General features: G+C 45.0%; 1 protein-coding gene across 1 annotated transcript in view; it reads right to left on the bottom strand.

The window, feature by feature from the left end:
* Positions 1 to 14,334, bottom strand: part of DOCK1 (dedicator of cytokinesis 1) — a gene marked incomplete at its 5' end in the record, with an annotated part of 272,626 nt that extends 258,292 nt beyond the window's left edge. The window contains one exon of the mRNA XM_080347839.1: positions 14,289 to 14,334. Coding sequence (XP_080203965.1) covers positions 14,289 to 14,334 — 46 coding nt within the window. The remainder of the gene's footprint in view (positions 1 to 14,288) is intronic.
* Positions 14,335 to 17,554: the final 3,220 nt, after the last annotated feature.

Genomic DNA, 17,554 nt, shown 5'->3' with positions numbered 1-17,554 from the left:
AGTTCAGCTTAAGGTCAGTGCTGGCAGAGGGTCAATGTGCTTTAGCTGGTCATGAGTCACCGCCAGCCCCGTATCGTCAGCCGGAGGTTCCCCGGGAGATGACAAGTGGCCAAAGCTGGCCAGGCTGCAGCTCCACACCCGTTCCTGACGTGCCTCCAGCTGCACGTCCCTGTCCCAGCGCCACCGTCCTCCTCAGCACTCGGCCAGCAGCTTGGCTTGCTCAAAACCTCAGTGCTTCTTCTGCAATAGCTCCATGAAGAGCTTGGAGCAACCACGGAAGACCAGCAGTGGCAAAGCAACGAGGCAGCAGCACATGGCCAAGGGAAGGTGATGGCATCAACTTAACTGACAAGGACCACAGCCTTGCACTGTGCCCTTGGGACTAGGAAGCCAATGGTACCTGGGGTGGGTTAGAAGGGGGTGGTCAGTAGGTCAGAGAGGTTCTCCTGCCCCTCTGCTCTGCCCTGGGGAGACCACACCTGGAATATTGTGTCCAGCTGTGGCCCCTCAGCTCTAGCAGGACAGGGAACTGCTGCAGAGAGTCCAGCGCAGCCACCAAGATGCTGCAGGGAGTGGAGCATCTCCCGTGTGAGGAAAGGCTGAGGGAGCTGGGGCTCTGGAGCTGGACAAGAGGACACTGAGGGGGGACTCATTCCTGGGGATCAATATGGAAAGGGGCAGTGTCAGGAGGATGGAGCCAGGCTCTTCTCGGTGACAACCAATGGTAGGACAAGGGGTAATGAGTACAAACGGGAACACAAGAGGTCCCACTTAAATTTGAGGAGAAACTTCTTCATGGTGAGGGTGGCAGAGCCTGGCCCAGGCTGCCCAGGGGGTTGTGGAGTCTCCTTCTCTGCAGACATTCCAACCCGCCTGGACACCTTCCTGTGTAACCTCATCTGGGTGTTCCTGCTCCATGGGGGGATTGCACTGGATGAGCTTTCCAGGGCCCTTCAACCCCTGACATTCTGGGATTCTGCGTGATTCTGTGAAGGTCCCAAAAAGAGCAGCATAGTTCAAAACTGCCCTGCCAAACACAGAAGCAGGCGCAAACACCCCCAAACACAACAAGCACAACCTTAACACCAACTCATGCAAAGGACTATGTCAGGGTCATGTGCACAATGCAGGCAAACCCTTAAGTCCTTCCCAACCCAGCACTCCGGGATAAACCAGCACAAATCACGGTCCAAGTCCACACCAGCACCAATGCTCAACCACAAATTGGCAATTTGGTGCTCACAGAGGACACGCAGCTTCCCAAGAGGTTGGGAGCAGCACTACTGGTTGTGGATGACAGACACAGCTCCTCAGCATCCTCATCCTTCACGGAATGAAGCAGAACCTTTAGGAAAACATCCTTTTTGTGTAAAAGCCAGCAAGAACGAAGTACAGTTACATCTGCATGAGGGTTTTAACAGCAACAATCCACACCACACTCATCTTCGCTCCATCTGAAGATGCTCGACACATCAGTCTCTTGCTTCTTCAAGCTTTTCCCTCACCGTTGCAGCGGGTCTCTATTGCACCAAACATAATTTTGCAAGGAGGGTGTCTTTTACTGAGCTTTTCTATAGCAGTGAGCTTCATGCCACAGCTATATTTTAATGGGCATTTCAATGACTATAAAAATCAAGTTCAACACAATAAAACTGCTATCACGCTACTGCGAGAATATTTAGCAAAAAAACAGCCCCTGCGAGACACTATTCACTGCAATATAGAGCTGGTGATGCAGAGCAAAAAGCCTAAAGCAAGGGGAAAATGGGGTGATGGGAAGAAGTTTTCATCTCCTACTGTTTTTCCTCCCCAGCGTTTCCACAAGGCAAAACAAAAATCAAAATTCCTTCATTGCTTTCTCAGGAAAACTTATGGAGTAGGGAAAGGAGAAGAAAGAGTTTCAGGCTTTTTACACATCAAACATTACTCCATTTATTTTCACTTGCCATCACCTTATTTGTCTCTCAGTTCTTCAAGCTGTCTCCAACAGCAAGAACTACAGAGAATGAGCACAGATCCAGAGTCCAATAATCCCTGAGGAACTTGTTCTGCTTTCTTAGAAATAACAGTCAGGAAGAAGAATTACCTGCTAAGGAACCACAGTTTCATCCACCAACACTTTCTCCTTCCCACCACAGAAATTGGAAATACGTGTTGTATCTTTTACCAGAATTAACGGGAAAACGTAACCATGGAAATGACTCAAACAGCACTGAATGCATTAAAAGATAAGAGCAGCATTTTGCAAAAAACAGGGAAAAATTGTTCTTCTCCAAAGCAGTAAGGGATCACATGCCTCGTGCCGCTTTCAGAGGGTGCTGGAGTTGGCTCGGCCGCTCTTCTCAACAAAGAGTCACTGTCGGGCTCGCTCCGGGCCACGGAGAGTCCATCTCTCACCATCGGCAACAGGGCGTCCTGTCCTGACAGCTCCCACCCCATATCTCCACCATTCCCACCTCAGGGGGACTCGCTGAACCCACACCCACTCTTATGTTCATTCTAGAAGAAATAAGGAGAAGGATAACTACTCTTTAAAGACCCAGCATCACATTATACTCTATAAATCAAATATAGAAACTTATGGGAAGCGGGGAAAAATCAGAGTAGCGGGACACCTGAAAGCACTGCTTACAGATGAACTCTACACCTTTCTGCACAATAGGAATGTAAATTTAACTTTATCACGAGTTAATGTGATAGTTCTAAAGCCTTTTCTAGTTTAATTAAAGCTGCTCTAGCCCAATAATCTATCACAAGCGAATGTGGGAAATTCAGAGGAGAATTTCCTCATTGCCAGGGCAGCCCTCAACCTACTAAAACACAAAGGTGACCCTTAGAACTACAAACCTTCATTCTCCAGACCTCAAAATCACCCTCGTTTATTCAGAACAGCTCAAGGCCGTAACACCTTACTTGCAAGGTATAACCACCTGAAGAGAATGTATTTTAAACTGATGATCACATATATTAATTCTAATTGGGTGGTTAAGGTACCACTAACCCAGCAGTGTTCAATTCATCCATCACTTGTAGGACCTCTACCTCAAACCAAAATTATTTTAAAAAAATAGTGATAGCTAGAGCATTGTACACTCAATTCAAGTCCCCATGTCCAGCAAAATATTTTTAATATATAAATCAAGACACACCAGTGCTGGTTAAGCTGGGTGAAAATACCCTATGAGACACCTGGACCATTCTGCAGCGGGACTCGAGTCCGCAGCCTGCGTGCTGGGGATGGAGGGATGCTGAATCCAGTGGGGACAATATTTGTGCCATTTTCCTGTAGGAATCTATCTCACTCCTCTCGATAAGGAGCCAGATACAGTAACATGATGGTCCAGCCCAAGACTTCACTAATGTTCACCAGTATTTTATCTTTTACCAAGTTTACTCAGTCAATTTTCAATGCTATCAGTACCCTACCCATCTCATCCACACTTGAGCTGGCATGCAACTATTCTATTCCGCCTCTGCAAAAATATTTTACACTTTCCACACCACTCACCTAAATGTTATGGCAGCACTATTATAAAAACATAATATATGAACTCCTTATCTTACAGTTTATACTTTGATGTAAGAACAGCTCTCAGATCAGCACATGGCGCTATAGATGGTATCACGCTCGGACTGTGAAAGCTGACAGTTATCCCTATATTTTAGATATTCAAGTCCTAAGAGTATTAGGACTTGTTGCAGTGTTCAGCCAAGAACACATTCACCTCTGTGCGCTCTAACTGCACAAACCAGTAACCAACAGCATTAAGCCCAAACGGTACTTTCTGTATTCGAGGCACAAATCCGAACCAGCTAAATCACTCGGTTATCACAGTTCAGTAAATAAACAGAGGCCTCTTTCGCAGCAGAAGTTATTGATAAAAATCTGTTAATAAATCATTTCACGAATACATTCAACTAGAAAAATCAAACACAAGCTGAACCTACACAAAACTTCTCAAACTGCAAACAGTGCCGTAACTGCGTAATTCCCTCAAGTCTTTATTAAAATGCGCTTAGCTGGCTATATCCAGTACAGTGCTTGCTTTTTTTTTAGGAATAGAAATTCCCACCCCACAGAGCTCAAAGTGAGCTACTTCAGGCATTCCTCAAAGAATCAACTGCTTCTCAAGTAAGTTTCTTTTTCTCCTGAATAAACCCTTGCTAAAGGGATGCCCATCCCATTATGTGGGCAGCAGACACTGACTAAACCAGTAACTCCCCAGCGATGCCGCAGGCACAATTACAAGGCGGCACTGGTTTAATGACGGATTTGTTATAATCACATTAAGACTTGCACGTGTGGTCCCTGCATCGACGTCCCCATAGCGTGATTCAGCAGGAGACAGACCGGATCGGATTAAAGAGTCCAAAGTCCTGTTCCCATGATCAGTATTTTAAAGACACACCGAGACCCTACAGCAGGCAATTCTGTATTAGCCAGCACTGAAAAAACACCCTTATCCACCAGCACCAGCAGTCCTGAAACACTTCAGGACAGTAACGCTTAAAGTGATTCAATTTAACGAAGCTGCAGATGTCCCTATTGCTGAGATAAACATCTAATGCTCTCTCTAATCCTTTTATACTCTTAGTTACAGCCAAACACTCAAGAACAAAACCAACAAACAAAAACAAAGCATAATACAATAAATACCAAAAGAATATTTGGCTCTCCATAAAAAGTTTAGGGTGGCTGTTTTGTCCCATTTGAGTCACACACTATGGAAACTACTGTCTAAGAAATACCTCTGCACCACAAAAATATGAGCAAGAACATGTTTTCTCATCAGAGGAGCTCAATAAGTGCAAACGCTGGGAAAGGGATCTTCACCATTGCTTCAATCCCTTCCAGTGCTTTGTCATACATCACTAAATTCATGTGAAAAACAAGCTGCTGTGTTTGGGAGCAAGTCCCACTCTCGTAGCAATCCTGAGTCACTTCTCTGCCCATCGCCTGGGAAGTCCATGGGAAAAAGGTTGTTTTCTCCATGCCAAACTGTGAGCAAGCAGCATCACAAGAAACACCAAAAAAGTGCAGGACAGACCTGACCAAAGTCTCCCAAGTCTACTCCACCCAAGATTCTCAGCCAACGAAGCATTGGGAAGGCTATGATGGGCACAAACCCAACACTGCCCATCAACAGGAGGGGTGAAACGGGCAGCCAGGTAAGCAGGACAGAAGGAATTCCACAAGGACAACAAGACAATGACGCTATCAGAAAACTGGTGGGCATCTGTGCATAAGGGTAAAATATGAGAAAGAATAAAGCTTAATTAAAAATCAGGAAGCATAAAACAGATTGTAAACATACAATGGAAAATGACCAGGAAGGGAAAAAGCTTTTGTGTACAAACATACAGGACCACATAAGTGAAACAAGAGCTGATGAACAAACCCTGTTTTAGCTCTTTATATTACATAAAAACAATAATAATTACAAGCAAAAATTCCACTTCTCGCCATCCCGATCTTTGTTTTTATTTGTACGCTCATATTTTGGGAGAATAATCTTATACTTAGTCAAGAGAAAGTTTAAAGGTTCCCACAGACCGTTATCTACAGCTTTCCCGGCCCAAGTGACATGTGTAACCACATCTCTACTTAGTCACTAAAGCTGCAGTGCAACCTCTCTTTTAGAGGCCAGTATTTATGGGACATTCCAAGGCACTGCCCTGACAATCCGCTGCCATTTCAGGGTCATGATTTGTTCACAGGAGTCATATGCACAGCAGATTGTTTTCTTCAAGCAATTGTCCCTTTAAATTGTTCGCCATCTGTGTCAAGACTTGGAAACTCAAATATCATCAGCTACTTCCATCTGGCTCAGCGTCGAGATATTTCCTGTTTCAGGGTCCACTACAGGAATACTTTTTATATTAACAGTCGCTTTCATTTCATTTCTGATATGCAGCCTTCGCTACAAATAATTCCACCACACTGAAGCAGAATCAACTCCTCAGTAAAAGCACCAATGTTTTAAAAGCTGCCACTTCTTTCTCCTGCGCACCAGCTGGCATGGCTGAGATGTGAAATGCTAAAGCATCAGCTGGCAGGCAGGCATTATTATATTTTATAGTATTATATTAATTATATATAAAATATATTTGTATTATATAATTAAGATTATTATATGTTATTATTCCACATATGGAAAGCAGGAAAATGCTCCTCTACTAACACAGCACAGCTGAAGGTCCTTGCGCATTAGGGCTGGGTACAGTCCGGCGTCATCGGCTCCTCGCTCAGCACCAGTTACCACCTCCTGAGACCCACCGGCTATTCAGCTCCATTCTCTAAACATACGTTAATTTATTACGTTCAACTTCAAGTGATGTCAGTACTTCCGTGCTTTGTTCCGAGAAGGAGATGGCAGGCAGGACAAACACAAACACCTCATGCTGGACTTACGAAAAGTATCTGGATGCTCCAAGAGGCTCTCGGGCACCTTGAAGCCCACGTATTCTCCCAAACCCCAAGTGCCCACCTGCGCCCCCAGACACACATTTCCAAAGCTGCCCAGGAGCTGTAACTCCATGGAGCTCGGCTGGGAACCAGGCAGGAACTCGCCACGTGAAGCCATGAGCTCCTGGGGAGGGGACTGTCCCACTCTGCTCTGGTGCGGCCTCACCGGGGCACTGTGAGCAGGGCTGGGCAGCACAGGATGAAAAGGATATAAAGCTACTGAGAGTGTCCAGAAGAGGCTACAAAGTTGGTGAAGGGTTTGGAGGGGAAGCCATATGAGAGCGGCTGAAGTCACTGGGTTTGTTCAACCTGGAGAACAGGAGGCTGAGGGAGAGCTCATGGCGGGAACAGCTTCCTCAGCAGGGGAGCGGGAGGGGCAGGGCTGAGCTCTTCTCTCTGTGACAGTGACAGAACCCAGGGAATGGCAGAAGATGTGCCAGGGAGGGTCAGTTGGACATAAGGAAAAGGTTCTTCACCCAGAGGTGCTGGACACTGAACAGGCTCCCCAGGGAGGTGTCACGGCCCCAACCTGACAGTGTTCAAGAAGAGACTGGACACCGTCCTCAGACACACGGGGTGACCTGTGGGGTGTCCTGTGCAGGGACAGGAGTTGGACTCCATGATCCTTGGGGGTCACTTCCAGCTCAGGACATTCTATGAATCCTTCACGAGGAAGGACCAGTCTCCTCAATGCCATCCATGATGCCACCACACAGCGACTCCTGCTTTACTACAGCACCTACCTCAGCTTGGAGCTGCTCGACAAGGTTTTCAAGCTCAACACTGATTAATTTGTGTAGTAAAAACACTGAAGTGACACAGCTACTGCAACACTAGAGATGGACAGAACAGAGTGCCACAAGAAACCACGTGCCTACAAGCCTATATACCAATTACGCACTTTTACACCCATTTGTGTTCATAAATTACAGAGCAAGCCCTGTATTGCTTATTGCTCGTGTTTTCTACTGGGTAGAAAGACATTTTGCAACTCCAACACCCTGTGGTAAAATCAGCCACCACAAACCTCTGAAAACATGTTATTAAAAAGGTTTATGCTAAAATAATATAAACAGTGCTCTAAATAAAGCAGCAGTGCTATGAAATACTAATAAAAAAATCCCCAAAATTCAAGTATCATGGCCAATAGTTACTTCAGTTATTCATCCATCTGTTTGTTTTGTTATGTATATGGATACATGATTACACATAATAGTACTCAATGTAATTATTTCAGTTTAGTTACAAAGCTATATGGAGTGGAAAAATATTTCCAGAGATATTTCATATTTGCTGATGAAACTGAAATTCAGCAACTGCTGCTTCTTGTGTTATAAGTCTGTACATCAGAAATCAGCTTAAATGCACAAATTACACAAACACAGGAAGATAAATAATACTATAAATATATAAATGTTTTCACAACTACAGCCTGAAATTGTAGATAAAGTTTCAGAATTGCAAGAATTATCTCTTTTTGAACATTCTTTTGGTTTAGATAGGGCATGATTTCAATTCCCACACACACACACACACTAAAGGAAGGAAGTATTACAGTAAGTCATTAAGGAATTCATTAGAGCATTATTCAGAAAACAACTGTTGCCAGAGTAGCCTTGGGATCTACCACAGGCCAGAAATCACAATTTTAAATGGTTTTAAGATTACAAATATATATATATATGCGCTAATTTTTCAGTGGTCCATCTCCCTGTCAAATAAGACCCATGAAGAAGAGCAGCCCATGTGTTTCCTAAAGACAGAAATCAGCCAACATGGTATGTTTTGTGAGAGTTTCCAACTTGCAACAAATAGAACAGAGGCAGGAATGACATCTTTAATTGAGTGAATACTTCAAAACTGGATTAGCACTAGTTCCTCAATCGAGCTTCGATTCATTAATACAAGTCAGCTTTCAGCTCTTTAGATAAAGTGGGACACATCTACAGGTATTTAACAAGATGTATTGGATTCCAGTCCTGAAGGACCACTAAAGGATTTGACAAAGCGTATCCTGCATGTGCTGTGCAGCCAATACAGGACAAACTCCAGAAACACAAATATTTCAAAGAAAACTTACGGCAATGCTTCTGCCTGCAGTTGCAAGCTGACAGAAACACTTCCTGGAGACATTGGTTTGACTTCAAGTCGCATCCAGTTTGGTTTCCCCTCCCTGAAAGCTTTGCCTACGCACAAAGGAAAACGTATCTATAATACAAAGAAAGCTGTGCCAAGTATGGCAAACAGTTCGAAATTAAGATCGTATCAGTGCACCTAAATTGAGCATTTATGGCAAGTGGGACACAAAGAGCAAAACGACAAAACCCGCCAAGGCACTATGTGAAATTCAGAAATTGTTCTCCTGAATTAATATCAAACCAATAATCTCAAATTAGGATGCAATACCATTGTGTATGATGTAAAATGTAAATCCTCATCATGTGAATATCCTCCTTCCCCTTTCATTTTCTAGGAACAAGAATGCCAATCACTAGTGGAAAAAATCCTAAACTGACCATAAACTTTCTCTGCAGAGCTAAATAAATGCTCTCTATTATACCCACAGGCAGCCAGCTGCCTATAGGAAGTCAGTATGTGCTCCACGGGGAAAAAAAAGACATATATATTCATGGTAAATCTGTACAGGAACCATTTCTCAGAAGAATCCCAGTCTGCAATGGTGTCCCTGACCTGAACAAAACCAACCCCAGGAGCACACTCTTGCCTCCACTTATACGCTATATTTAATCCTCTCCAATCTGCTGCTTGCAACAAGTGATTATTGACAGAGAGACTTGCAACTGCCAAGTAAACTGAGCGTAATCAAGCACATGCCTACAGTCAAATTAAGGTCATTAATTTAGAAGTAAGCTTCATCTACCAGTCCTTCACCTCTGCTTCATGTGATACCACGGACAGGGAGCACAGACCTGTATCCCTTCAACAAGCAGGGAATTAAAAGGTATTGTAAGATATCACAAGGGAAACTCTAAACTGGGCATGCAGTAGGGCACCTTGTCTACAAGAGACTGAAATTGCATGTGCTTTCGCAAAATGGTCATACACCGATAAATACATCAGCACGTGTTCCATGGGCATTTCATTTTTTCTCCATCGGTTTGGGACGTGTCGGAGCACAGTCCTGCCACCAGTAACAGCACAAAGGTAACGTCCCATCCCACCAGAAGGCTCCAACCCCACAGCACAGCATCACTAAAATACAACTTGATTTCCTAAAAACCTGTCCTTCTCTGCTTGAAGGCACAAATACATAAGCACAAGATCATCAACTCTCTCAGAAGAGTCTCCACATGTCACCACCACTCATATGGCAGCAGGGGACTGTAATCTGGGATCCCACAAAAGCTTAAACCTGTCCTAAACCACCACAGTCCTCCCTCCAGCAGCAGAAGCGAAGCAGCAGCGCTTGGCCATAGCGATTCTGTGCTTTCAATGGCACTGCTCATACCAAAATCCTCTCCCTCCATTTCAAAGAGCCATTACAAGAACATTCCAGTTGCAAAACCTTCATACCACCACTCAGTCCACCAACTTGCTATAACCCTCCCCTACTAATAGAAAAAACTACTTCTGCATACTTGGTTTGAAAATACTTCTATATACAACTTCAGAAAAGTTATCCCCATCTCAGAAAGGCCCTAAAATATCCAAACCTTGAAACACGGCCAAAGTCGACCCTGTTTCAAAACATCTAAAATCAGCTAGTTACGATTCGCCCTGTCGTGACACACAACAAAAACTCACCAGTAAGAAGCAAAAATACAGGAACTCCCAACTTATGCGGCTCACGGTAAAACTGGGTTTGTAGGCTGTTAATTTTGTTTGCTGGTTTTGTTTTGGTTTTTATTAAAGCACATGCAGACACACGCCCCACGCAGTACAGAGCGTATCTGAGCAGCTCGCACGATACTGGCCAAGGACTGGGAACAACAGATACCATCTGCGGTACTCGCAGAACCCCGTCCGCTTACAGAAGAGCCTGAAGTGCCACAGAACTGCAACAATTGTACATCTACAGTCTGGAAGTACAGACTGTTTTTAAAATGCTAGTGTCCTCGACCTATATATTATCTTTGACCTAATACATGGCATTAAGAAGCACCTACCCAGGCATCACGTGCTGTCCTCAAGCAGTAACACAGCGCAGCTCCCTATACAGATATCCAGACCCGTCTTAATCAAGGTTTTGAATTGATGAGGTTGTCGCAAGCCAGCTCAGGTTGCTCAGAGCCCCGTCCAGCCTGGCCTGGGATGTCTCCAGGGATGGTTCATCCACCACCTCTCTGGCCAACCTGGGCCACCCTCATTGCAAAGTTCTCATCCTTGAGAGCAGAAGTCTCACAGCCAGGAAATTCTCCTTCTACATCTGACCATGCACAGACACGCAGAGCACTATTTTTCTATTTCTCCATTTATTAAAGAGGAAATAAAAAAGGATTAAACTATCACAGTAGTGGTTTCATTACACCATATCTGCACATACTTTTGAACACAGAGTCATTTCAAATACAATATTTCTAGTAACCATAGTAGCGCCAGTTGTACCTCTTACCACAGCTTTAAGTCCAAAGGAAAAGGGTCAAATGACAGTAGAAGTCAAGAGGACTTGCAAGTTACTACAGCTATTTTATGTTAAACCAGGCTCGCACACTCCCTAAAGCAGCTCATTCCATCTCCACTGGCACCAGGTTACAATTCTCGCATCACACCAAGAGCGGGAGATGTGAGACTGAGCAGCCGCGCTCCACGGCCACTCGGGACATCAAGGGTTCACAGCGGACAAAAAGCAGCTCCCGGGTTTCTCAGAAAGCCCCTGGTGTTCCTGCTGAGAAAGTCATACAACCACACGGCCATCTCACCACCTCCACGTCCTCCCCACCGGAGAGATGGAACGCGAGGCGAAGGAGTGGAGGAAAGCCACTCCAATTAAGCTGATCGTTTTCCTGTTTTGGACTGTTCCCGTACATTAATCTACTAAGTGCATTATCCCATTATACCCACACCCATTCCTCATCCAACCTCCCCGCACGCCGAGCCCTGAACTCTCTCAGGAAGCGGAGCTGAGTCACGCTCACAACTGCCTGCTGAGATAATGCCTGCGCCCTCCGCCGCACTGATCCTCGTTTTAAGGCAAAACGCTCATTTTGTACGAGTGCTGGACGTCCAGCAGCATCTGCAAACCCCCCTGGCACGGGGGAGCGGGCTGAGCAGCGGGAACGTCTCCTAAAACACTTGTGTCCTACCACAATCCCAGTATAGGTGTGTCGCAGTGATTTATTCCAACTGCTTCCCAGCCAGTCTTTGGCACTTGAGATGTTAAGAAAGCTTAGTTGTGCACAGGAACACACTAATAAGAGGAGGAAGAAAAAGTATATACATGTATTGCTATGCACATGCGTATATTTTATACACAAACATTCTATATTTATATACGCACTTGTCTGTACACATACACACATTTCTGAGCTCCCACCACTGCAACAGAAGTAATACAACCCACAACAATAGACACCTTCCTGTTATTTCTGCTGCAGCAAAACGCACACACTTCGTCTATTCCGTACGTCTGACTCAGATGGCAGTTCAATTGACAAGCCAATTAACACCAATCAACAGTTTAATTATTTGGGAAGAGGCAGATGTTTCTGTTCCACCATTAGACAACACTGGTCCACTGTTGGCCTCCAGGACTGGCCATGCCAAATAGTTTGGAAGAAAAATTATAATTAATAACTCATTTATTAGCGTGTTCACCTTAAGAGTGCCTTCAGCCTTTCTCTTTGGGACTATGTTACTGCCACACCAACTCTCCACACCCTGAAAGCTTCACAAGCAGCAGAAAATAAACCACCAGAAGTCTCACAGGTCACAGAAGCACCTTTTTCAAACAACACGGAGATGCGCAAAACATCTGCGACCAAACTGAATATTCCCCAGGTGACGCCAAAAAAAGCCATTCCTCCCAAAACGGTGTCTAACAGCATAACACAGGCTAGTAAATCACAACGTTCAATTAGTTTTAAACCCGATTTTATCTCCTTGTAACACTACATCTACTTCCAACTCGCACACCCCTGCGGTTCAGCAGAGAAATACCCCAATTTTGCTGCAGCCCTTCCCTCTTGGCAGGAAAAACAAAAGAAACTATCACAGAAAACACACAAAACCATCATAAAACCACAACAAACTTCTCTCCAGAGCAGCGGACACAAACAAAAAATACCAATTGAGCACATAATCTTGTGCTTTGCAAAATGATTACTTTTTTCTTAAAATACTTTTAAGTCTAGTTCTCTTAATACACATACAATTTCCAACACTAGATATCCAAACATACTTAAAGTATATTTCAAAATACTCTGTTTATTCCATGCTTCTTATTCTCTCGCCCTTTCAAAATCACTTTCAAGACATCGATTCCTGGAAAACCAGGTCTGGGCAATCACAGGTGAGTTCCTGCAGAATATGAACTTGCTTTTGAGTGTCCCTGGTTTACAACCCTGGTGTGTATGACATGACGATTTAGTCCTTCCAATCCTTCCAAAACACCCGACGCACCCCACAATACGAAGCAGGTATTTGGAAAATGAAATGAGCGCCTGCCATCTGTAGCACTTCTGTATATTTCTTCAGCATTGAAATTTAATCGCAGCTCTCACCCATGGAACTGCCCAGCCAGGATTTGCCAGAAATTTACAAGCCAAGCTCTTGTTTTCTAGGAATGCACACAAAGCATTTAAAATTAATTCCAAAATTTCACTCGGGCTCTACTTATACCCAGAAATTCACGTTGTTTATACAAGGCCAAGTTGTGGGTAAATATGAAAAGTCACTCTTCACAACCAACACAGTCTGGGAACTGTGGTAGACACTGAATTTCCTATATCCAAATTGAAGTCAGATTTATTATTTCCTTCCCCAAGACAAACGCTCTCACTCACACCCGTGAACTTTTCTCCCCCATAACCCCTAAAAAAAAAAGCTTTTGATCAAAATGAACCATCTTCAACATCAAGACGCTCCATCTCTGTACAATGCTCCCCAAAACCACCACAGCTGGGTTCTGCTGAATTCCTGCGGAGATGTTTTAACCCCCCAGCAGAGAACAATCCCCCTCTGTTTGAGAGGGACGGAAGAAGCCGAGTACGAAATGGATCCCCGGACAGCAGCACGCAGGGGAAAACCCCTCATCTGTATGAAAATCACACTCCCTGCAAAACCCAGAGCCTTTTCCCTTGGAGCAGCACCCCGGGCTGGGGGGATTCCCAGCGCCCCTGTGCAGTTTAAAGCCAGGATCCAGCACTGGCACCGGATCCTGTTTAGCAAGGGAAACAAAAAAGAAACCAATAAAATTAAATTAAATTTAAAAAGAAAAAAAAAAACCACAACAAACTCAAATCTCTCTACTATTCGAACAAAAGTAGCACTCGGGAAGAACAGGAAAACATAGAGGAGAGAGAGAAAAGGCAAGTTTTCAGCGAGGATGACTCAAGCGCAGGTTCCCCGGCGTTTCCAGCCAACTTCTAAACTTTCCCCCGGCAAACCCCCGCCGGGCGGGGAGCGGCGGGGCCGGGGCTGCGAGCGAGCCCGGGGAGCGGAGGGACCCCGCGCTGCGTCCCGGCTCCGCGGGCGGCCCGGGGGGCTCCGGAGCCGGCGCGGAAGCGGCGGGCGCTGCCGCCCGCGGGAGCGCGGCCCGGGGCGGCCGCACGGAGCGGGGCTCGGCCGGACAGCGGCTGCGGGGGAGCCGGGGAAGGGGAGAGGGGTTCCGCAGCGCAACAGGCGGGAGCGGGAGGGTCCTCACCTACGCCGTATTTTTCCTCCCTTTTGGTGGGAACCCAACGGGTCATGGCGCTGGGTTGAGGGGGGTGCCAGAGCCCCCGCTCCTTACGCCGCCATTTTCCCACCGCGGGACGGGAAAAGTTTCTACCGACGGCGGAGTCATGTGGTGCGGGCGGAGCCGGCGGGCGGGCCGGGAGCGGCGGGCGGAGCGGGAGGAGCGCCCTCGACCCTCCCACAGCCGCCTCTGCTGCCCGGGCAGCGGCCCTGGGGTCCCCGGGGGGGTCCCTTGCCATGCGGGAAGGGGCCGGAGCCCCACGCCGCTCGCACCGGCTGGAAGAGCCGGCTGGATCCCATCTGTCCCCACACAAAGGAGAGCGGGACGGGGCGGTGCCTCGCAGTCAATCTCCTTAATGGTTTAATTAGGTACACCTGGCCACACTCAGCCGAAAAGTTTGTTTCGCAGAATGTCAGGGGTTGAAGGGCCCTGGAAAGCTCATCCAGTGCAATCCCCTCATGGAGCAGGAACACCCAGATGAGGTTACACAGGAAGGTGTCCAGGCGGGTTGGAATGTCTGCACAGAAGGAGACTCCACAACCCCCTGGGCAGCCTGGGCCAGGCTCTGACACCCTCATATTGAAATGGAACCTCCTGTGTTCCAGTTTATACCCATTGCTTAGTGACACAAAACCAGCTCCGGATGAAAACAAGGTGCCTTTCCTCAGCGCTGCGTTGCCAGGCAGCTCCCACAGAAGGATCCCAGTGTGTCCCTGAGAAATTACCCATTTCTTGGGGTTTTTTAGCTCCTGCTCTGATCTCTCCAGCCACCTGGCCCTTGAGTTTTTATTTCTGCTTCCTTCCCAGGGATGCGGCACTAGAACAAGGTTTCTGCTCATGTTTAAGAGTAGCAGACTCTCTGCATTTGGGTATTGCCATGGTGATGAGCCCCAATTCCTGAGTAAATCCTTCCTTGCCCATCAAGATTAGAAAACACCTGATTTCTAAACCTAAATCAGAAGCCTGGTACAAACTTGACATCTCCTGGCTAATTAGAGTGTGGGTTATATGATTACAAAACATGAGGAAGGGAAATGAGCGAGCTGATCCCAACCAGTTTCAGCAATGGAAAGTAAAGGCTGTAAAAATTAGTTAGCAGAAAGCAGAAGGATAACACTTGAGGGAAATAAAGAGAAGTGAAAAGTCTGCCTGGCTGTCATCTGTTAGGATTAGTCGTCCACCAAAGGAGAAGCTCCATACCGCAAATTTAAGAACGAAAGTAGATCCTCTTTTGAGGTCTGGGTTGAATCACTTTCCTCTGCTCGTATTGTCTTGTATCATTAGGGTGTCAGTTTCCACAACAGCGTTGGTTATTGTCAGGTTCTGAGACCAAGTATTCATCTCAAACACCTGAAGGAGTCTGCTCTGTACTCCTGTACCTCCCCATTTCCCATCCTTCAGAGTTGTTTCCCAGGTCACCACCTACACATTTGGACTAATCTGAATTTCATTGCTCCCATCCTGCAGAATCCAAAGGCCGTTGTAGAGCGAACCTTTATGCATCATGCCCAGGAGTGAGAAGATCAAAAGTTTTCATATTCAGCTTCATGGTTTATCATCGTTATCATCGTCATCTTTATCCTAAATGATTAGAGTCTTACCAAAGACAACTTACAAGCGAGCTCTTTGATTCAGCAGGTTTATTTGTATAAGATAAAGTGAATTAACTGAAATAATGGACCTACTTGCCCTGTTCCTGGAGTCATCTTTGGTTTTCCGTGCAAGAGAAAGGAGAAATGAAATGGAGAAGCAGTGCAGCAATAGTATTTATTTCTAATGATGAGTGTTTTGCAGTTCTCTACAACTAGTGCGGTATTTTTGTGGTGTAACAAAATGTGTGTAACAAAACTCAGCAGGTATTAGATGATTTAGAGATTTTTTTTAAGACTATCGCTGTAATAATCTGTAAATCAGGGAACCCGATTGCCTTTTCATTTAGATCACTGATAGCCAGCAATCAGTTCCCTGAACGCCGTGGTAGCTTTGCAGATACAGGATGTGAACAGGGGATACAAAGCAGCACTCTGATGTTAATTGAAACCTGCAGATAGCTGTAATTAGCTAATAAAGTGAGTTATTGCTATATTCTATCCTTTCTGGGCCTCAAGGTTCCAATCTGAAACTCAAACTGGTGTTTGTTTCTCTTTTGGGGGAGGCTAAAGAAGCACGTTTATGAGAAACGTACTGCTGACAACTTTTCTTCAGGTGTTAACTAAGGGTTAAATTAAATTCCCATGTAGATTGGCACTTCTTAGTCCAAGTTTACATGTAGATCTGCACTAAAAAGGAATTACACATACCCAAGATTAAGTACACTCCTAACGCAGGGAGTACCAGAGTCAATAAAATGAAAGGTAAAGAATTACTTACAGCTTCTACATATTACATATTGAATCCAATGGTAAAATTTATTTTGACATCAGTGGAAAAAGCTGTTTGTCCTGTTGTCTGACCATGATCCCTACCAGCAACAACACAAATAATCCCATGACCAACACAAAGCCTCGCTGAGACCACTGGGGGTCTATGTGCGTTTTATTACTCTTCACGTTTTTATAAATAGTGCTAATGCCATCAACATTTTGGTAACCAATCAAAAATAGTCCTCTTAATTCACCAGGTATAAATATCCCAATGCTGGGTTTTTTACAGCTAGGAAAAAAAATGGTAATGGGATAGGACTGGAATACCGAGAAAATAAGCTATTTGTATTTTCCTCCAGCAAACATAATATAAAGTATACGCCCCAAAAATGTTTTTCTTTAAACAGTAAAATGTTCAAGCTGACATATTTTACATACTTAGGTGTAATGTGTTTCTTCACACTGTGCATATATGTTTTTCATTTAAGAAGAGGAAACTGAAAAATACATCTTTCCATAAAACCTGAAGGCTTTATCACATCATTATGTCAGCTCTTTGCATTCTCACCTTATTTTTTTAATGCATCACATTGAATTGGAGGCACTTGTCTTGGAGCAAAGAAACATTCCTTTTCATAACATTAACTGCAAGAAATCCAAATGAAGTATTTGGCTGTGAATGATATTTGAAATTCCTGTCACAGAAATTAGGTGCATCCTTTGAAGAGGATGAATGGAAACAGAACTGCTGCCCAGCATGAAATGTATTTGCAATAAGTAAGAGATCATCTATAAATGTACAGATGCAATCAAGTTATATTTCATACTTATTGCATATGACTACACAAGAGGAACGGTTGTTCTGTCTCA

The sequence above is a fragment of the Nesoenas mayeri genome (assembly GCF_963082525.1).
Source record: "Nesoenas mayeri genome assembly, chromosome: 7".
NCBI lineage: Eukaryota > Metazoa > Chordata > Aves > Columbiformes > Columbidae > Nesoenas > Nesoenas mayeri.
This window is presented reverse-complemented; position numbering and strand designations above follow the sequence as displayed.